General features: G+C 36.0%; 3 protein-coding genes across 14 annotated transcripts in view; 2 read left to right on the top strand and 1 right to left on the bottom strand.

Annotated features, from left to right (window-relative positions):
- dnm1b (dynamin 1b) overlaps positions 1–6,283 on the bottom strand; it is a 40,942-nt gene extending 34,659 nt beyond the window's left edge. For 7 of the 9 annotated variants that reach the window (XR_008154148.1, XM_052557712.1, XM_052557709.1 and 4 more), the window contains exon 1: positions 5,916–6,282. Coding sequence is in view for 8 of the 9 variants with exons in the window: in XM_052557712.1 (XP_052413672.1) it covers positions 5,916–6,076 (161 nt within the window). In the remaining variant the exon portion in view is untranslated. Of the gene's footprint in view, positions 1–5,915 lie in introns of all 9 variants that reach the window. The other 2 variants (XM_052557713.1, XM_052557714.1) reach the window with 1 other exon arrangement.
- Positions 6,284–7,309: 1,026 nt separating this feature from the next.
- Positions 7,310–14,869, top strand: ciz1b (cdkn1a interacting zinc finger protein 1b). 4 transcript variants are annotated; one of them, XM_052555382.1, is made up of 13 exons: positions 7,310–7,401; positions 8,938–9,042; positions 9,198–9,270; positions 9,365–9,453; positions 9,656–9,717; positions 10,911–11,075; positions 11,153–11,277; positions 12,233–12,326; positions 12,444–12,557; positions 12,645–12,770; positions 12,861–12,933; positions 13,019–13,140; positions 14,312–14,869. In XM_052555382.1, the coding sequence occupies exons 2-13, from the start codon at positions 9,030–9,032 to the stop codon at positions 14,714–14,716; spliced, it is 1,461 nt and encodes a 486-aa protein (XP_052411342.1). In that variant the 5' UTR covers positions 7,310–7,401; positions 8,938–9,029; the 3' UTR covers positions 14,717–14,869. The 4 variants fall into 4 exon arrangements, with proteins under 4 accessions (XP_052411342.1, XP_052411343.1, XP_052411341.1 ...); XM_052555381.1 differs by having other exon boundaries at positions 7,361–7,401; positions 8,941–9,042; XM_052555383.1 differs by lacking the exon at positions 8,938–9,042 and having other exon boundaries at positions 7,316–7,401.
- Positions 14,870–15,474: 605 nt separating this feature from the next.
- Positions 15,475–21,527, top strand: surf4l (surfeit 4, like). Its single transcript, XM_052557276.1, has 6 exons — positions 15,475–15,703; positions 18,369–18,555; positions 18,643–18,719; positions 18,831–18,874; positions 18,959–19,145; positions 20,899–21,527. Exons 1-6 carry the CDS (start codon positions 15,656–15,658, stop codon positions 21,163–21,165), a joined length of 810 nt encoding a protein of 269 aa, XP_052413236.1. The 5' UTR covers positions 15,475–15,655; the 3' UTR covers positions 21,166–21,527.
- The last annotated feature ends 852 nt before the right edge of the window (positions 21,528–22,379 follow it).

Raw genomic sequence — 22,379 nt, 5'->3', positions numbered from 1 at the left:
GGGCGCATGAGATGCGAATGTTGGCCTATACAGTTGAAACAAAATATTGCAGAAAAAGAGAATATCAATGCAGAGAAGATCTAGTTTAGGTCAAAACTGAAACCGAGCCCTTTACACAAAACATATATTTCATGCATTTTCTAAAGGGATATTTATCCCCACTGCATGCATGTTTAGAAAGTCATGCAAAATTAATGTAAGTTCAACATTTTAAAAACATATCTCAAGACTTTATGGTGAGTTTTTTCCCCATCCCACTGCATCGCATATGATTTTAAATGAAAAATGTACTCTGTGTGATTGGCTTTCTGCCCTTTGTATTAAACTATGCATACATACATTATGCTGTTTTGGTTATAGTTGTTTAATCAACTTAATTATTAATAATTGGTTTATAAACATTATTTTAAACATTATGCTTTTTTCACAGATTTTGCTCAATGCGCCCTCTTGTGGCCTTAGGAGAGAGAAGCCAAAAGCTGTTCTTCACCCTAACTGAAATTATGCATTTTGAATTCGAATATGATTCGAATTTTGATCATATTTAAGTACAAAATTCGAATTTAGATTTGGTTAAATCATAGCCTTTACGCAATCTAATTTCTCTCTTTTTTTAGGTAACAAATGTAATTTACATTATTTTTACAGTGCAATTATGAAATTCATATCTACCTTGTTAACAAAGTAATTATGATGTAATATACAGATATCTTATCATAATAGTTTCTCAAATAATCTTTTAGAATCCTCATTGAAGTGCTGTAATTTACAGAAAGATTATTGATGAGGATGTTTGTATAATAAATAGGGCAACTAACTGACTGCTGTGAATTACGTTCACTAGTTGTCAGTCTCAAAACAGTCCAAATTTTGTAGGATATAAGGAAACCTACATATATGTAGCGGTAGGAATTAGAAAAATACTGAGAAAGTACTTCCTATAGTGAGTTTTTCATACAAGAGCAGCAAAAATCTAGTCATTGTTCATTATTTGTCAGAGTACAGGTAACTGTAGCTTCCTATGGGGTTCCTTTTAGTTTTAAAGTGGTCATATGATGCATATGATTTTAATTTTTCCTTTCTCCTTGTTGTGTTACAAGCCCTTGGTACATGAAGATCTGCAAAGTTGCAAAGACTAAAGTCTCAAATCCAAGGAGATATTCTTAAGTTAAGACTCTGCCACGCCCCCCTAAAAAGTCTCATTCAAACCCCCCCCCCCACATGTCTACATCACTATGTGGAAATATTTGCGTAATGCCGCCCAAATGTTCACACAAAGAAAGAAATCATGGTTTCAGTAACCTCAGTTAGTGCTGAAGCAGCCATGTCAGGGAGATTCCTTTGTGTATGAGAAAACAAAAGCACTTTATCTGGCCTTCAGAAAGTAGATGCATTTAGGAATCTTTAAGATTACTTACAACAGAACAGCAACAAATTTTATGGACGACCACTTCGTAAACCTAGGAGAGCAGGTAATTCTGACCTTACTACCACAATCTGGTGCTTCTGAATCAGCTACTTTAAGTATGCTTTGTTAATAAGACTGCAATAAGACTGCAGAGTTTTGCGCGTTGTGTGTGTGTGTGCACGCACATGTGTGTGTAAGAGAGAGAGAGAGAGAGAGAGAGAGACGGTCACACAGTGGAGTCAGCTGTCTTAACCGTCCCTGGATTGTGTACTGTAAACACATACGAGCTTCATCACTGTTTCTGTCATGTGACTTTGTTGCTCTTTGGCTTGAACTGATGGTAAAACTAACGACATTATTAACTGTCTTTACATTTATTTTGAAAGATGAAGCATGCGATTATGGAAAGGGGCATTACATTTCCAACTAGTGCTTGCGGTGATCGGCCAATCAAAATGCACTGGGTCAGTTGGCCAATCAGAGCAGACTGCTCTTGTCAGACAAACGCAGCAGCGTTTGAGATAAGTGGGGCATAGGGGACCTACAATAATGTACAGTACTAAAAAATAATGTGCTTTTTGAACATTAAAGCATGTCAACACTATTGTGGTGTATTCCTGTTACACTAAATACACAAAATAATGATCTTTAAAAAAGCATCATATGACCCCTTTAAGGCACACTACAGACCATTGATCTTATCTTAAACTCTTCTAATAAGACCAGTTCCATGCAAACATTATGAACATTATAAACATTTGATGATGCATTGTTATTTTACAATACAATGCAGTGTAGTTTATTCCTGTGATGAGAATAAAATGTCAGACATATTAAATGTTGTGAAAATAAAAATGTTGTCATAATACAATCACATTGAATCCATTGCAGAGTTTGGGAGTCTGTAATATTTTTTTCCAGGAACAGAACTCTTTATATATTTATATAATTATTTATTTAAATCTCTATTGAAAAAATTATGACAATAAAAAAGGGGGCCAATGTCGCACTCTATTTAAAGACAAAGCAGTATAAAACCAAACGTTCACAAGCACCCATGACCAGCTTAATGCTGCACTTCCCATTTATTGACACACAAAAACCCAGTGTCTTATTTGCTCTAGCAGGCTGTTTAATGACATTCATCCAGTTGCTTTCCACTGGACTGCACCATCACGTAATTAATTGTCACGTCATCATGGTATAGGCCACATCAGCATGTGCCTCCGTTTTAAAGGCCATGTCTCATTCATAATGACATCTGTCTGATAAATTGCACCATAAGTGTCAGTGTGGATGAGCTCATGTTCATTCAACTCATTCACTCAAGTCCAAAGAACTGTTTTATCTATGTGGAAATGAATCAAGCATAAAAGAAACATACAGTGGGTTCCAAAACAAAACAGAACCTTAAAAAATACATAAAAATAAGGCCATTTTCTTTCTTAGAGGGATAATTCATTAAGAAATTAAAACTCTCTCATTATATACTCATCCTTATAAGCTTTTCCAAACCTCTTCCAAAAGAAGATTTTCTTTATTCTGCTGAACACAAAAGAATGTTGGTAAACAAATACACTCTAAAATGCTTCACGATGCCATAGAAAAACCTTTTTTGTCATAATAGTTGCATGAAGAACCTTTAATATCTGAAGAACCTTTACGTTTCACAAAAGGTTTCTCTGTGGTTCTTCAGATTATAAAAAAAAGTAAGAAAGAGATGGTTCTTTAAAGAACATTTGACTGAATGGTTCTTCTATGGCATAGCTGTGAAGAGCCTTTTAAAGCAACTATTGAAGTTAGTGTGGGGACCAACTGACTGGTTACCCACATTCTTCAAAACATCTTCTATGTTTAACAGAAGAAAGAATTCACAGAGGTTTGAAACAACTTGATGGTGTCTAAATGATGACAGAATTTTTAATTTTTTGGGAGAAATATGGCTTGAAATCATTAACCAATCCTCATGTTGCTCTAAACCTTCAAAATATCTTTCAGAAAAGAATTTAGAGGATAAATGACAACTAATAATCAAATAAAAATTATTTCATCAATCAAATGATTTTCAGATGAACGGTCCCTTTAAGGGCCATGTTTACAGTAGAACTGCAGTTGTGAAAACTGTAAATCTAGCCAAGCAACACACCACATTTGAAGCCAAACAGCTGTCCTCGTAGAGCATTGTGAAGTCTGTCCTTGTAACAGCTGTGAGCATTGCACTGCCAGTCAATGGATCTGTTTGTGGCTGACAAGCTTGACAGACACTTTAGTGTCCACGGAGCTCTGAGTGTAGCGTGACCAATAACAATGAGTAAAGGCCCTGCTGAATAACAATGAAGGTCTACGAGGCAGCGAAGAACGTCACAACATCACCCGCTAGACTTACTAGCAACCTGCAAATGATGGGGATCTACGCATATTTTGACTCCGACACCCCTCTGTGTTGCAAATACATTTGACACATAAAACAAACATCTCTGATGGAAATACAAGCTTTAACCAGCCTAAGTGGTTTGCTGGTCTTATCTGGTCTCTCCACAAGTGTTCAGCTGGTCTACTAGCCTGAGCAAGTGCCTAAAGCTATCAAACCACACCAGACTGAAGAGCTTGATGGCCAGCTAAGATCAGCAAAACGTATTAGGTTGGTTTTCTAAACCAGAGATCTTAACAGTGATCTAATGAGATACTTAGATTTGAATTTCCTGAAACAAGTAACAGCATCAGAGCATCAGAACATCAGAGAAACAGCATCAGAGACGCTTTGTCGTTGTCATGACACTTAGAAAACAGGTTATTTTCTATCAGCTGTGCAATTCAACATGAAATAGATCCAAGACATTATGCACACAATGATATAATCACTTGTATTATGAAATGTGACCATACTAACAATGCCAAGTTAATGAGAGATTTTCTAACTTTAATCGTAAAATTATTTTAAGTGGGAAACTCTACATAATGATGTTTAAATGGAGCTGAATTAATTGCTTGCAGTACAGTTTTTCTCATATACTCGCTATATATAGTTTATTTATTTATTTATTTTATTTATTACCAAAAAAATACTTGGTTCATATAATGTTAACCAAATCAAGACAGTGCCACATTCACAGATTTGGAAAGAACTGTCCTTGGTCCTGAACACAAGCAAAGCTCAACTGGCTGTGAGCCAAACACACACTAATGACGTGGTCAAAAAGAATACAGTTATTTAGAATTTAATAATATTTCACAGTATTGCTGTTTTTAATGCATTTGAGATCAAATAAATGTAATCTTAGCAAATATAAGGCACCTCTTTCAAAAACATTTAAAAAGTGTAACTACTTTTGAACGGTAGTGCACACATCCACAGCAGAATTCACTTGTTTACCGCCAACATTACACTTAGTTATAAAAAAAAATGATGATAATAAATAAATAAATGGAATGGAATGGAATTAAATTGTAGTTTAGATATAACATATACAATACACATTTTGCCATCATTTGAGCCAAATAACGTTCCAAACCTGTATGACTTCCTTCCATGGACCACAAAAGGCAAAATGACAGTCTCAGTCAACATTCACTTTCATTGCATGGACAAAAGATGCAATCAGATACAAGTTTGGAAAAACATGACGGTGAGTGAATGATGACAGAATTGTTATTTTGTGGGACCTAATCCATCAAAGGATCAAATTGTACCAATATTATTAGTTTCAACTTATTCACCAAATTCCATTAGCATTCTTTCAGGATTTTGAAAAACGTACAGCAGGGAAGACAATAGGCCTGTGGCTCACAGATGACCCTCTGATACACGATACAAGCAACTACTGAACATTAAACCCTTGACTTAAATCCTTTTTTATATCAGCACCCTCTAAATGCCTTTATACGTTTTATATACAACCCTGAATCATTCGAATGAGAGCATAACACCATTTTCTGAAGCATACGTGATTAGATGTTATTCTAGATTGTAAATTCAAAATATGACCCAATATTTCACATAAAAAAATAATAATAACTTTTTCTTCCTAATACATAATGCTCGCTCGAGCATAGGATGCCCAAAAATGCCGGTGCAGGTTGGCAGCTCGATATTATGACGGCCTCGCAAGGACAGACACACACACACACGTCAGCCATGAGCATCATTCTGTCACTCTTCTTCACGAGGCTGCTGTCTAAAACAAATGTAGGCTAATGCATGTCGAGAGACCGAGGCAAGTTTTCTGGGCTGCTTGCCCCGCTTGAATTAAATAATGGTAAAAACAGCTTTATTCTGTCATTTAAGGGACAATGCATAACAAATGCACCTGCTTTATAAGAGTAACCGCATTAACACAGAGCAGCTCTTCACTTCCATGAATGACTACCTCGATATCATGATAAACATAATTAGTAATTACTTAATATGCTTGTGTCCAGTGAAGAAAGGCAAAATAATGATACAGAAACACTGGATACACGAGCATGTACAGTGATGCTGCCCATCAATTTGTCTTAAGTCACTTACTTCCCAACGAAGTTCTCCAAAACCGAGCTTTTCCCAGCACTTTGGCCGCCGACCACAGCGATCTGAGGAAGGTCCAGGTTGGCATTTTGTCCGATGGCAGAGAAGGCGTCCTGCAGTCTGTTTACCAGAGGAATCAAGTCCTCCATTCCCCGATTGCCCATCTTGTGGGATAAATAACAGGCTCTATTTCACAGTGAATGAAAAACCGATGTAATCGACCCTGAACGGAGTCCTAATTGGCAGGCCCCGAGATATCTAAAAGCTGTCCCTTGCAGCGTTTCCTTCAGTTTTCCAGGCACCTTGGCGAATCGACATACGTCCTCCTCCCTCCTGTTCACCACCGCTTTGAGATCAGCTGCTGCTGCTGGAGCGATGCGGAGATGAAGCGCTGCATGCTGCATTACCTTCAGCAGCCACCGGGGGCCGACACAATCAAACCGTTCTTTATTCAAATCAGACCTAAGCAGCACTCAAATAAAACACCACAAGGCATAAATATGTTTAGGTAATATTACTTAAACTAAGTGAAATTTTTTAATCCATGATATGTGTTTGTCTTACAAAAGCTTTTTTTTTTTTTTTAAGAGTAACGTAGGCTAATGTTTATAACGTTAGCTAGTTAACATTAGCCTACTTGAAGAGTGCGTTTACATACCTCAAACATCGATGGAACCGTTTTTCTCTGTTAATACTGGAAATATTAAAAACTGCGGCCAACGTTCTTGTTTCGGTCTCTCAAAATTCTGAAGCAGCATTCTTCTAGAACGTTCATTCAAAGTTATCTGGTCTTTTACAACATTCTTAAAATGTTAGCATTAAAAAAACATATTCCATGTAATAAATAATGAAATTTAACTTTCCACTTAATGTTACGTTCGACATTCATATAACCAAGAAAACCCCCTTAAAAAATAAAAATAGATAAATAAATAAAAACATTGAAACCCTTTTTGAATGTTCAGAGAAAATTCAGAAATAACGTTTTCAAGACTTAATGTGAATACGAGCTAAACGTGCTTAGCACAGTTTTTTGTTTAATGGATAGTCCTATTAAACAACTAATTAATAGTGTTAAATATATATATTTTTAAGGTAGTAAGGTAGTACCGAATTGGACGGCTTTTTAGTCCTTATGTAGCTTGTAACTTTTTACAAACCCATAGCAAGTTATAAAATTAATGTAATAAATGTTAAAACGACTTCAAACGAAAACTTTTTTTAAACGACTTACTTTACATTCTGGAGTTTATTGTGATAGTGCTGACTGTGTGTTATCCCTGACTTAAATTTCTGTTTTGAACTAATACAAAGGTTGTCAGTTCACATACAATAATTTGTGATTTTGCAAAAATACATTTTCATGAGTATGCAATGCTTCTTCCGAGCCGAGTGAGGGCGCACTCTTGATAATTGTCTTTAAGCGCCACACACAGCACCAGAGGAAGAGGCATAAATACTGGAGTGAAGCTTGTTTTCACATTAAATGGTGAGCTGTTTCCTACATTTCAGTAATGTTGTTTAAAACACTTATAAGGTGCGCAGTATATGCTGTACATTGCAAGTTTTTGCCACTTGCTGTCCATAAAGCTTTGTCATAATGTCCTGCGCGCTCTGTTATCAGTGAACCACTCTGTAATGTTAAATATAATTTAACGGACTATTTATGTTAAAAGCAAAGAAGGCTGCTCTGGCTTATTTACGTAGTGTATGTCCAAAATCTCTCCAGATCCTTCAGATTCACAGCTCCATGTTGGTGCTTCTTCTTTTCAGTTCACCCCACTCATTTTTCTTTAGGGTTCAGGTCAGGGAACTGAAACGGCCCATTATAAGATTTCAAACATGGACAGTCAGTTTTAAATATTTTATCTGTTAGTATTTAATTGAATTCATGACCTCCGGCAGATATATAGACCCACAACATTGAAGATACAGAAGTATACTTAATTGTAAACATAAGGTACTTTTTACTCCTGTGTGCAACAAGCCCATCTTGAGTGTTTGCTGCTAAAAAGCTAATTTTTTAGTTTTATCTGACCATAGATTCAAGTCTTGTTGGAAGTTCATGTAGTGTCTGGCAAATAAATATGCTGGATTTTGTTTTCAGTTTTTTTCTTGAAACCCTCCCCCCAAATTATTTTTAGGCTTTCCAACCCCAAGACTCAACTATTTTCTGAAACTCTCAAGCTGTGATCTCAAGTCTTTGGCTGCTCAAACTCTTCTCCTTGCCTTGCATTAAGACAATAGACACACGTCCTCTTCCAGGCAGATTTGTGACATTTTCTGTTAATTGGAAACTCTTAATTATTTCCCAGATGGTGTAAATGGGGATTTTCAATGCTTTAGTGGTTTTCTTAGAGTCACTTTCTGATTAGTGAAGCTCAATCTTTTGCTGCACATCAGAACTATATTCTTAGATTTTTCTCATTGTGATGAATGATTAAGGGAATTTGGACTCTGTATTAGAGATATTTTAGTCATAAGAATTTATAAGGGTACCAATAATTGTGTCTATCATGTTTTGGTGAAAACTATTTTATTTTCAGAATGTGACCACCCCCACCCCTTCCTTTTTCACTTCAATTAAAGCATAGGTCTTTATGTAGGTGTTTTTTAATTTATTTTTTATGAAACATCAATTGGATAAAAATGCAGATTTATTTACACAGCGTTGAATATATTTACCAAGGGTACCAATAGTTCTGACCACGACTGTATAAATACAAATAAGGCAAGAAGTCTCATTTTGGTGTCTATAAACAACATTTATAAAAGTTATTTTATATACATAGAAAGCATATTAAATGCCATTAAAGTGTCTGCTTTAATGTTGATCTTAAAATGTCAAATGTCATTTAAAAAAATAAAATGTCAAAATATGGGTGAAATAATGTTCCACCATCATTCAGTGTAACATATATATTTATTATATTAGGCTATATCATATTACAGTATATATCAAAGTGAGGTGAAGGAGCATTGTGCATGTTTCACAATTATTATTATTTATTTTATTTTTTGTAAGAAGAGTTAAGTGCACCTAAAAGGAAAGAGGAAGAATGTGCTTAACATAGCTGGGAAAAGTAATTGACAGATGCGAAAAACAAATACAGAGACATGGGAAAAATAGGTGAGTACACACAAAACCACTGAGGAGATGCATCCACTTACACTAAGACTATTACCAGTGGTAACATTCATTAGAAAATATGTTGTCAAATTCTATGGAAAGATCCTCAGTGCACAAATTGTGTGTTCCTTCTCATACACTAAATGATCCCAAAGGTACTGCTGGACAAATTCATTCTTCAGTCCCAGAACAAGGAGAGCCTCCGTTGAAAAAACACAGAACTCAGAGGTGATCTTCAATAAATGTAATATTAAAGCAGACAGACTGAAATAAATCAGTGTTTGTGATACACTAACAAAAATTCACTGCCTTTTTTGGACAGACCAAATGAACTAGGGGAAGATTCTGCAAATGCAGATAAGATGCAGCAGCCACCAAAAGCAAACCCTGCAAGCATATCAGACCATGAAGGTATTTGGTGACTGACTGTAGTGTACAGCTCTCTGTGTTTGTCTCTTTAGCCTCATGCAAACTACACATCTACTCAGAAAATGTCACACTCTATGTTTACTTTTGAAATTTGCTGTCAACTCTAGATCTGCAAAGATATTGTGTAGCCTTGTGTTGTGTTGAAAAGTTGAATTGTCTTTTATTTCCCTTCTAAATGATTCAGAGGATGATAATGGCACTGCACAGCTTGAAGAAGACGGTGGGGATCAGAACAGAGCAGCAGAGGTGCAGTAAAAACATATTTTTACAGTAACAGATCATTACCTATGGACTTTTCACAGTAACATCAGTTTTAAATAATAATTTGACACTTAACACATTCCGGTGACCCTCAGAAAAATGTAATGTGTTTTAATACATATTTAGTTGTGCTTTTGGGGGTCAGTAAGATTTTTGTTTTTGAAAGAAGTCTTTTATCCTCACTAAGGCTACATTTATGTGAATATAAAACAGATCAAAAATAAATAAATAAAATGTTTTCTGTTATGCCAAAGCTGAATTTTCAGCTGTCATTACTCTAGTCTTAAAGGGGTCATGAACAGAGAAATCAAAATTCCCCTGATCTTTTGACATCTGAGAAGTCATTGTACTATAAAAACATTAAAATCATCAAAAGTTTCAGAATTCAAAAGGGCTTTTCACACTTGAATTCGTTAACTCTGGGTTAACCTAAACCCTGGATAAACGGATTCCTGGGTTACCTGTAATCATTTTTCACATTGCTCATACCAGAGATCATCTTACTATGGGTAAACTGTTAATCTTGGGTATTCATTAACAAGACATTTCAGACTGTACATTCCTAAAGTTCTTATTTGCAGTTTCACGGTCACTGATTGTACAAACAGCAGGCTACCTGTTTACATGGCTTTTCCTGCTATAATTCATTCAAATAAAATCTTTCCGCACTATTTCAGCTGAGTCTGATTTGAAGCTGGCAGTATGTTAGCCCTTTTTAACTTTTTACCCATTCGGCATATATTGCGCTGCAAAGATAAATGCCAGTTTTAACTTGTCTATAACTTGGCAAATGACCAAGGAATAAGTGGGAAAATCAACGGCTTGCCAAGGATTAAAGGATTTTAAATGTACTTCGCATCGGGTGGTTCTTTGCCTCCACGTCAAGCCGTTGATTATCCCTTACTTATTTTCTTTAACGCATCCTTGCTGAATAAAATATGAATTTGACCGCAGACTTTTAAATGGTAGTCTTATAGTATCGCTTACCATCCTTCTCTGTGTAAAGCTGTATCCAGTCTTTCAGCTTCTGCTGTAATGGTATTTGTAAAACACTGTTTACATGAAGCCCCACCCATAGGAGTTATCACAACAAGACATTATCCGCTTTGAAAAGAACTCCACCTCAACCTAATCAATAAGAGCTTATATTGTATTGAACCTGGAATACTGTGGTTCAGGTGCAGGGTGTTGGTACGTGTCTGAAGGTGACCATCCAGCGTAGCAGTGAGAGTCGAGCCTTCAGCACTTCACCTGAAGAGACGGCAGCAGGGGCAGGCCATGAGGGCAAACACACAGTTAAATTCACCTGCTACATTTGCAATGTCACCTGTTCTGACCAGCAGGTAAGACTTGACTGCACATTACTGAGGAGAGGAGTCGGTTGATCATTGTGTTTAGTGAAGTGTTTGATTCTTCGCAGGGCTTCCAGGCTCACATGACAGGTTTAGATCATCAGCAGCGTATGATGGAAATCCAGCGTCTGAGCAACACCTGTCTGGCCACACTGTTACCTCCCACCCAGGAGTCCCTGCAGGGTACAAACAGGTGCGTAATGCTCTCTTCACTTTAGAGCTGTAGTGTGTACGTTTAGCTTAGTTATAAGTATAAACAAACAATTTAACACTGTCAGAACAGTTTTGAGTCTGTGACAGTCTTGAGATACCCAAGAAGATTTTACCCAAGTAGTTTTTAAAAAATCTACTTTAAAACACTTCTCTAATCTTTGTTTTTATGTTGCTTGTAAGGACTTTAAGTAGTGAATGACTCTAAACGTAGTATAGATGCCTGTTCCTGTCACCGAAAAAAATTAAAAATAAAAAGGTATTTGCAACTTTTTATCTCACAATTCTGACTTTTATTTTCTCGCAATTGCGAATTATGAAGTCAGAATTGTGAGATATAAACTTGCATTTCTGAGAAACAAAGTAGCAATTCTGAAAAATAAAGTCAGAATCGCGAGATAGAAACTCTGAAATTCTGACTTTCTCAAAATTGCCCATTTATATTTAGCAATTTTAACTTTCTCGAAATTGCGAGTTAATAGCACACACCTGCGAATTACAATATTAAGGAAGAATTGTGAGAAATCCAAATTAATTTTTTTATCCCTCAGAATTGGGCTTTATAACTCGCAATTGGGAGTTTATATCTCACAATTTTTACTTAAGAATAAAGAGAGATAAAAACTCACAATCACTTTTTTAATCTTTTTTTCAGTGGCAGAAACGGGCTTCCATAACATTTATATGTTTTAGAATAAAAAACGTCTTTATTCTAGCATATTTTATTTTTTGGTTAATCAAAAGCAAATTTTGATTTCAATGCATCCTTACGAATAAAACTTTTTTTTAAAGAAAATCCAAATTTACAGTAATTTGTTAGTGTACTGTATGTTAGTCACATGAAAAAAATGAAATATTAAGTATTGATCATTGCCTATTGTTAGAAAAAAGACTGCAAAGCACTATTTAGAACACAATTGTTTTTTGCTCTGTAATAGAGAGAGGAGGGCTGGTCATCAGCGCTGGTGTCCAACCTGTCAGTCTCATTTCTCTGGTGACCTCATCGAGCACAGACGAACTAAGAAACACAAGGTGACCTTGAAATAAAACGGATAACGCCAAATCTTATCACTATATATATATATGTGTGTGTGGAAATATCCACAGAGTTTGTTTTTATGAAAATGCTATGTCTTGTCATCTCATTAGATGGCAAAAGTATCCTCGAGACCTTTCTGTACCCTGTGTGAGCGCCACTTTAGGACTCCTCGCAAGTTTGTTGAGCATATGAAGTCTCCTGAGCACAAACAGAGGGTTGAGGAGGTCTGTGTGGGTATTTTGTAGGTATTTGAATCTAAAATGTATTAAATGAAATCAAATAAAACTTATTTATATCAACATTTGTTACAGTTAAGAAACGAGGGTGACCCAGAGGTTATGGAGGAGCTCATAACGGTGGATGCTATTGGCTGCTTTGAAGGGGAAGATGATTATGAGGAGGATAGAAATGAAGAAGAGATTGCAGTGTTTGAGAAGGTTAGTTGCATTACATCATGTGCTTTTCTAAATTAGAGTCCCTTTTCTTTTGATTTAGTTTTCTTTTTTGTATTTGAATTTTGTCAATAGCATCCTGGTCATAGGGATATGGCTTTGGAAGAGACGACTGATTATGAGGCATATGATCCAGACACACAGTATGGTGAGTGCTGGACTTTAACCTTTTCTCTAGAGTAGACTGTCAAAGAATAGTTCATGTGACAGGCCTGACTGCTTTCTGACCTTAGGCACTAGTTTTGTGGTCCCTGTCGCTGGCTTCCTCTGTAAGCTGTGTCATAAATTCTACCACTTTGAGGCTTCTGCGCGGGAAACTCACTGCAGGTCTCTTATGCACTTCCAGAACTTACAGGTGAGGAACGCGATGGAATTTGAAATGAATTTATGTGTCATTTAAGGCAAATCTGAAATCAGTGATACTACAATAATATCCTGGTGTAAAAGTGGTAGATCTCTCAAATAATGTAATGGCCAGACAGATTGGGATTAATAACACACAGTCAAAACTCAAATATGAATTTTGAAGCTGTTCTAATTTTTTTCTTTTTTTAACTATACCACTGTTAAAAAGTTTGAGGTCAGTAAGTTTTTGTAATGTTTTTGAAATAAAATCTCGTGTTCACATCTGTTTTTGATTGAAATACAGTAAAAACATAATATTGTGAAATATCTTCTACTATTTAAAATTCCTGTTATCTGTTTTAATGTATTTTATTTTGAAATGAAATTTATTCCATTACTCCAGCGTTCAGTGTCACATGATTCTTAGGAAATCATTACAATATGATGATTTAGTTCTCCAAAAAACATTTCTTATTATAAATGTTGAAAACACTACCGTTCAGAAGTTTGGGATAAGAGGAAAATAAGAGGAAAGTAAAACTTGTATTCAGAAAATTTGCATTAAATTAATGCATTAGATTGAGTGACAATGTAAGACATTTAAAGAAAAAAGGTTTCTATTGAAAATAAATACTGTTCTTTTGAACTTCCTGTTCTGTAAAGAATTCTTATAAATGTATCACTGATTCCACAAAAATAAATCAGCAAAATTGTCTGTTTTTAATTCAATAAGAACCAATAATAACTGATAATAATTGATCATCTAATTAGCATATTAGAATTTATATAGAATGACACTGAAGAGTATAGCAGGAATACATACAGAAATAAATTACATTTTTATATATATATATTCATATTTATTTCATTATTTGTAAGTTATATTAAAAAATATATTTATGAATAATATTTCACAAAATTTCTGTTTTGCTGTACTTTTGTTCAAATAAATGCCTTGTTGAGCATAAAATACTTTTTTTTTTTTTTTTCAATGACGGGTGGTAGTGAATATTTTGACATTATGTCTGAACAGCTCTTTATGATGGTCTGATCAGATGGTCCTCTGAAAGTAATGCAGCTAAAATACTGAGAAATATGTCTGTATAAATTATGTAGAAGGAATTTTTAAACAAAAAAAGTGAATTCAATGCCAGATGCTCAGGTTTGTATTTGATTTTCAGAAACACAATGCTCTGAAAATGCAGAAGAAGCCACCACAGGATGACTGTGAGAGTGATGCGTCATGTAGCAGTCTTATGAGCGACTCTCGGTGCCTGGAGCTCAACAGACCACACATCAGTTTCTCAAGAGAGCGAATACACTTGAAGAAGCTTAAGCCGTCTAAGAGACCTCACAAATCCAAGTCTCCACGCTCGAAACACTCTGGAGCTCCACAGAAGCCCTCCATGGTCACGAAGCACTTAATATGTACTCCACACTGTGGCTCAGGGTCAAGCCAAGAGTCACACTGCCAAGAACTACAGCACACAGAATCTGTGTCCACTGAAAAAGAAAAGGCATCCTGTGACCCTGTGCATTATTCTCAAGAGCAAGAAAATGTGAACTCGACAGCCACAAACAGTTGAGGTTAAAAAAAAACTGTTGGGAAAGACCGGACAAAACTAATGTAGATGTTCATTGGAGTTCATCAAGTGTTTCTTGGAAATCTGTGAAGAAAACCTGAGAAAATATTAATACTTTAGAAAATATATAAATAAATAAATGTCCATTTAAATTCATTAATATTGTCAATCGAATTTCCTTTCATTAAGTTGTATTTTATATGTAATTATAAATAATTGTTGAAAAACAGTTAATTCATCTAGGTTGGTGTTGTTACGTAAGATGCAATTATTTGTTAATTCTTATTCATCATAACTATTGTTAATATATATTAACTTAAGGTATCAACTTAAGGAAGTAAAAACATTCATGTCCACAGTTAATGTCCAAATCTAGAACAGATCTCTTGATTAAAATGCACACAAATCTTGTCCACTGCCCATTTTCTCTTCTTTCTTTCTTAATAAGAAAAGCCATTTGTGTTATAGACCAGTAATAGTGATAATAAAAGTATTACAAATATAGGACTAATGTTCCCATACAGTTTGGACAAGGTTGTGTACATTAAGAATCTGGGTATAATCTCCCTCATGGCCACCCCCCCCCCCCCCCCCCCACATAAAAAATATATAAAAGATATGTTTTAATTATTTATTTATTTATTGGATGAAAAGGCAGTCTATGAAAATGTATGTCATTAGTCGTCTCGTCGCAGCTCGAGCTCTCTGGCTGCATCAGTACACGTGGCATGCAGAGACATGTGTGTCCTACAGGCGGCGCCAGAACGAGCTGCAGGGCATTATGGGGCGGAGATGGAATTCTAGTACACACACAGACGACGGCAAAGCAAGGCTAGTGCGAGACCTGTATCACACCTGCGAGCACACATAGATATCGATTAAAAGCACACGAACAAGCCAAGGTGTCCTGCAGACGGGAATCGGCTCTCGGAGTTTGGTGTCATGGCCCAAAATGATTTGATGAGCAACGCGGAGGACGTGGCGGATCGGGTAAGAGAGCAGAAGGCCCTGCCAGTCAACTTGCACACACTAAATCACAGAGACCACTCTTCTTTACTAAACAAATGCTTTCGAAGTTCAGGAATAATGTCCACGTCTGCGTCTATAGTTTCGTCTTGTTTGCTTGGCTGCAAATGAGGTTTGTTTATTGACTAAATTCTAGTCTTGTGACTCGAAGGACTGACTTAAGTATTAGCAATACTTTAAAGAAAAACTGTGTTTTGGCTGCCTTCGTGTACTGATATTTGACGTTTATATCTATTAAATATCTATAAGTACATATACTTTATTTCTGTGAACCCAAAATGTTTGAATGGCATGCAAACTTTATCCTGGAATCGTTTTCATCAGTGTCTTCAGACGTGTTCATATGATGAAGCAAGAGTGTATGCTACTCATTACACCCAACATGAAAGATGACTGATTAGAAAAATATGGTTTTTTTTGTCCATATGCAATTGAAAATTAACAGCAGGTCATTAATCTGATGCCTTGTTGTTTAATCAGATTTTGCAGGATTATTGGATGTGTTTGGGGCCCTGTTTCATGCTGTGCTTTTTTCTTTTTTTTCTTTTTTTATGTTATGTAAATAATAGGAATCAGCTTTATAAATATGTAATTATTATGTGGGTGTAAACCGGAGTTGTGAATGTTTATCAATGCTGAAACGAGGCCATCACTGCCATCAGCATCTTATTTATTTATGGCCTAATTTAAAGTTATTTTATCAATCATTAAGATTAGTTTTATCGCTCAATAACAATATTCAAATTCCCATTTTTGGTTCATGCAACTCTTATTCAGCAATCCTGCCTTTTATGACGTAACAGAAGGCGAATCCTGTACCCTTCGATATTCCTGTGCTGCTTGGAAACAAGTCAAATACCCTCCAGATACACAGACTGCGAGTAAAGTATTGACACACAGGCAGACATTGGCCCCGAGATCTCGTCCCATTCATTTGGGCTTTGCTTGGTACTTGTTGAATGCTGATTGGTCCGTATTCTTCTTAGTGCTGATGTGGATCGTCTGGGGGCGGGGCTTAGCCGAGGCCGGTGTCAAAGCTCACATAAGAGTGTAGAGTTTGAACAGCAGATGGTTTGGCGTTTTATTAACAACCCCGGCCATGTATTGACAAAGTCTATGCATTTTAGTTTTCTTGCAATCTGATTATTTTCATTAACAAATAACAGAACTCTATAATCTACCATTGGCTTTTACAAGCCAATTGTTGATTCTTACTTTCATTTTACAAGCTAGCTCATGTTACAGCGTTAAGCAATGAGAATATAATATCCTGTAATCGTATCTTTTTCCTTCCCTGTACATATCTGCTCAACACCTGTTGCATGAGGAAGTGGAACAGATTTATTACGAGTACACCACAGTGATCTTTCAATGCTGGAGACGTACTCCTAAGTCTTCAGTTGCAAATGGATGTGTGTTTGGCCACCTGTGCTCGGATACTGACTGAAAATGTGGGGGAAAGTGAAAAGGGGATTTAAAGCTCAGAGGTTGAACATTTAAGCAGCATTCATTTGAAGAGTTTCAGCACTTAGTTGAAGTAATATGACGCTTGTGTAAATCTAAACTATTCACACTAGGATGGATTTATATGTTTTTTTGTTTTTTTGCCTTTTAAGTAGATATTAAAATAGCTTTCTAATTGCATAAATCTGAGTTGGGCTATGATAAATATCCTCCTTTATGTTGACTTGGATTACTGATCAGGGCCTTATTTATGTGAACAAAAATACAGTAAACCCGTAATGTAGTGAACCTTTTATTACAATTTGAATTAAGTTTCCTATTTTAACATATTTTCAAATATAATTTATTCCTGTGATGGGAAAGATAGAGTAACTCTTTAGAGTGAGTAAGTCTTTAGAGTAATGATCCTTTAGAAATCTTTCCAATTTGTAGATTTGCTGCTCAAGAAACGTTTAATATTAACAGTGTTGAAAGCAGTTGTGCTGTTTAATGTTTTTTTATGAACCCCAAATTCTTGAAATGGCTTTATTTAAAATAGAACTCATTTGTAACATTATGAATATCTTTAGACACTTTTGATGAATTGAATGAATCCTTGCTGATTAAAAGTTGATCTCAAATCTTTTGAATGGTGATATATTAGAACATGGTCCTTCATGCTGACCTAGGATGTTCTAGAATTGAAGTTGAATGCACATGATCGTAAAGCTGTGCCTTCTTCATCTGTAATAATTGCCTTAAAATATAGGCATGTTCAGAAGTACATTGTATGAGTCAAAAAAACATTGTATGGGTCAAAATTATAGATTTTTCTTTTATGCCAAAACTCATTAGGATCTTCCATGAAGATATTTTGTAAATTTCCTACCACAAATATATAAAAACTTAATTATTTATTAGTAACATGCATTGCTAAGTATTTAGATTTTTTTTGCAGCCTCAGATTCCAGATTTTAAATCGTTCTATCTCAGCCAAATATTTCCAATCCTAATAAACCATACATCAATGGAAAGCTGATTTATAAATCTCAGTTTCGAAAAATTGACACTTAAGACTGGTTTTGTGGTCCAGGGTCACATTCGTGTTAAGGCAAGCATTACTTTAGCTGCTGCATATACCTAAAGTTGGGGGTTTTCATATCTTTGTCTTTTTGTTCATCTCTAGTTCCTTCGAGTGACGAAGCAGTACCTGCCCCACATAGCGCGTCTGTGTCTGATTAGCACCTTCCTGGAGGACGGCATTCGCATGTGGTTCCAGTGGAGCGAGCAGAAAGAATATATTGAGACGACGTGGGGATGTGGCGTCTTCCTGGCCACACTGTTTGTTTTAATCAACTTACTCGGACAGCTGGGTAAGAAGTGTGTTCAGAGGAAACATCTCTGGTGATTTGGATCATCTTCAGATTTTTTTATGGATTGTTTCGTTATCTGTTTTCCAGGTGGCTGTATACTGATCCTGAGCAGGAATTTTGTGCAGTATGCCTGCTTTGGATTATTTGGTCTCATCGCCTTACAGGTGTGAGCTTTCTGTTTATGTTCTTTAAGATTGTAATTGGATGTTATCTTTGGTTAGGAGTGTAATTAAGTTAAACTGTTTAATTACAGAGCTGATCTTTATCTTTTGCAGACTGTTGCCTATAGCATTCTCTGGGACCCGAAGTTTTTGATGAGGTAAGTTCTTTGCAGGATAAGCTGGGAGTGAGTGTGTCATCGTGTGTTTTATGCTCTGGTCTCGTCATGATCTCTGTGTTTCAGGAATCTGGCTCTGGGGGGAGGTCTGCTGCTGCTGCTCGCAGAGTCCCGCTCTGAGGGCAGGAGTATGTTTGCTGGGGTTCCCACCATGAGAGAGAGCTCTCCTAAACAGTACATGCAGCTGGGTGGCAGAGTCCTGCTGGTGCTTATGTTTATGACGCTGCTGCACTTTGATACAAGCTTCCTCTCGGTGAGCAAATATTCTCAGCGTGCTAAATGGGTGAATCACAAACAAATCTCTAGGTTCAGAAATCAAAACCAAATTATATTGTGTAGGTTTAAAGATCTTTAGGATTAAGTTTTTTTTTTTTCTGAGTGACATTTTCATGACAATCTCTTTTATGCTAGAAAATACTATTCTTATTACTATAATGCATACTATAGATGCTGTCATCAGGATATCATCCTTAGGGTTACAAACTAATCAAGGTCTTAATGTTAACATCGGCAGTTGCTTGTAAAAAAAAAAAAAAAAAAAAGGAAATGGCTTTTAAAATATTGCAGTTTCTCAAAATCTACTTTTTGTACAAATGTTTTGCTAATCTTTCAACACTCCGTAGCATCAAGTTTAGAACTGGATTGAAGTCCTCGATCAGCCCTGTTTACAAATGACTGAATGTAGAATCATTGTCGTTTATAGTTGGCCTTTTCTGGCTTTATAAATGTGCTCATAAACCACATCTTCTGACTTGGCAGAATGTCTAAAAGTTTATTGCCCCAGGTTCAGCTGTTCCTGCAGATAAGTGCTTCAGGCTCAGAAGATGTTGTGATTGTGGTGCTCAGGATGTGGGTTGGCGGTTGAGTTTTTGTGTCAATTGCATCATAAAGCACAGTTTGTGTTCACTTTATCTATATAAATGCTGAATTATAATAGAAAGGCAAGACAATTACCAACACTGATGTCAAACACTGTTACAATAAAGCAGTTGTTGTGAGTCACAATCTGTTCTGATGCAGTCATGGACAGCAAGGACAGAATGTTGAAATCTTTTCAATGTACATCATTAGGACGGGAAAATACATACATACTCAACCTATAAAAGAGAGGAAAGAAATGCTTTGCCTATCTTGTTGTTTTTGACATTATAGGCCAGAATGTCAGTATTTTGCCATTAATTCATCTGACATCCATATTAGGCATATATACAGGATTGCATGATGCTTCTTCCTCTTTCTCAGATGCCATGATCAAAACTACACAAGAAAAAAATTACAGACTACATTAAGGCTGAAAAATGGATACTGTTCAAAAGTTTGGGTCAGCAAGTATTTTATGCTCACAAATACTGTATTCATTTGGTCAAAAATACTGTAAAACAAAAATATTGTATTAGAAGTTAAAGTAACTATTTTCTATTTGAATATATTGCAAAATGTAATTTATTTGTGTGATGCAAAGCTGAATTTTTAGCATCACTACCACAGTTTTCAATGTCAAGTGATCCTTCAGGAATCTTTCTAAAATGCTGATTTGATGCTCAAGAAGCATTTATAATTATTATTAATATTGAGAACATTTGTTGCATATTATTTCAGGATTCTCTGATTAATGTAAAGTTCAAAAGAACAGCATTTATTAAAATGGAAGTATTTTGTAACCATGTTTTTACTATAGTTTGATCAATTCAGTGCATCCTAAATGAATAAAAGATTTGATTTAAATAAAAACGCACTTATTCCAAAATTTTGAATGAACTATATTTGAAAATTAAACATTCATAATTTGCCATATTGTTTAGCTGATGCATTGCTCTTCCCAGCTGTAGTTATGCTTGTATTGTAATCATCCATTTCACCACTAGAGGTCAGACGTGACCAGGTTTTCTGTAGCCTACCTACCTGATTTCTGCAGTGTTAAATTCAGTTTCCTGTGTAACCATTCCACATTTGTCTGGTGTTTCTTTCTGACTTCCTTTTTCTAATGTGTCTGTGTTTGGTTTTAGATCTTGCAGAATCTGGTGGGCACAGCACTTATTGTTCTGGTAGCGATCGGTTTCAAGACTAAACTAGCCGCCCTAACCCTGGTCATCTGGCTACTGGCAATCAACGTGTACTTTAATGCTTTCTGGACCATACCAGCCTACAAGCCCATGCACGACTTCCTCAAGTACGACTTCTTCCAGACCACGTCGGTGATCGGAGGCCTTCTGCTGGTAGTAGCACTAGGTCCAGGAGGAGTGTCCATGGATGAGAAGAAGAAAGACTGGTGAGACGGGACTGAACTCAAACGGCTCACTCGCTCACTCAGTAGTTTGCCCTTTGGCAACAGTTTTCACACAGAGCAGGTACACTACTTAGGGAGGAAAGAGCCAATTGAGAGGTGGCCTCACAAACACCCCAGGACCAACAGAACGACCCGCTCTCCACATCTCATGCACTGTCTGTGTGTTCATCTTGCGTGCTTACTGAATTATTTTCACCAGCACTTTTAGACATATTAGTTAATCATATTTATTTTCTAAGTTTCGGGTCAGATTCTGTTATTTGAGAACCCCACTGAAAATCTGAAGCATCCGTGTTATAAAAGCTGCAACCATGTTGAAAGAATAACAAATTTATCTCCTTTGCCATCTTTCTCTGCCTTTTTATTTCGGTGCCAATTGCAAATCAGCAAACCAAAGACAAATCCTTAAGATATATAGATCATTCCGCTTTTAAGTTCAAGCCACATAATTGATCGCAAAATTAATTTGAAGTAAAATGGAAAGTAATTTTGTTTTTTTAAGTCAGTCATTTTCTATGTGCTGCCTCTGGGCTGGATTTCAGCTGATATTGTTGCGGTGTTGAAAACTTTTGCAAACTTAATGTGTCTTAAATGTGTCAATCTCTCCCCGTCAAAAGGCTAAACAAGTTCAAGAAGGCTTTGCAAAGAGAGATTCTTATTCGTGAATATTTTCTGCCATTTTAAAGTAATTAAATGTAAGGGCAAAAAAAGTTTAATGGCCATTATGAAGAGCGTTCCATTCGGAAGATTCACTGGCTTCTCATGTCTGTGTAAGAAGCTGTTAGTTTATTAGCGTGTTCGCTGTCTATCGTCAGGTCACTTTGAAGTTTACAAAAAGTGAATTCTAGTGTTTCTCCAAACAAGCAGAGAGTGAGATGCCAATATTATCAGTGTTTATCCTCTTTGTACAAAAAAAAAGAAATGACAAATATTGGTTTTCTAAGTGTTTTAAATATGTTTTGACATATAAAGGGAAAAAATGTTGGTTGTTTAATTTTTTTTTTTTTTTATCTTTTATTTTTTAGTAATCAACAATAAAACTAGTGATATTCAAAAACCAATCCTTTTGGTCTACATGACATGAAAACAGATGAATCATTGAAGGCAGTTGTCTAAATATAAAAAGAAACTATGTTTGAGCTTTCATATTCAAAACACTGGTCATCATGTCCATGTCTCCTAAACCTTCACAACAAGCAG

This window comes from Carassius gibelio, chromosome B5 (genome assembly GCF_023724105.1).
Source record: "Carassius gibelio isolate Cgi1373 ecotype wild population from Czech Republic chromosome B5, carGib1.2-hapl.c, whole genome shotgun sequence".
Taxonomy (NCBI): domain Eukaryota; kingdom Metazoa; phylum Chordata; class Actinopteri; order Cypriniformes; family Cyprinidae; genus Carassius; species Carassius gibelio.
Note: the sequence above shows the minus strand (reverse complement) of the source record. Positions and strands in the feature narration are given on the sequence as shown.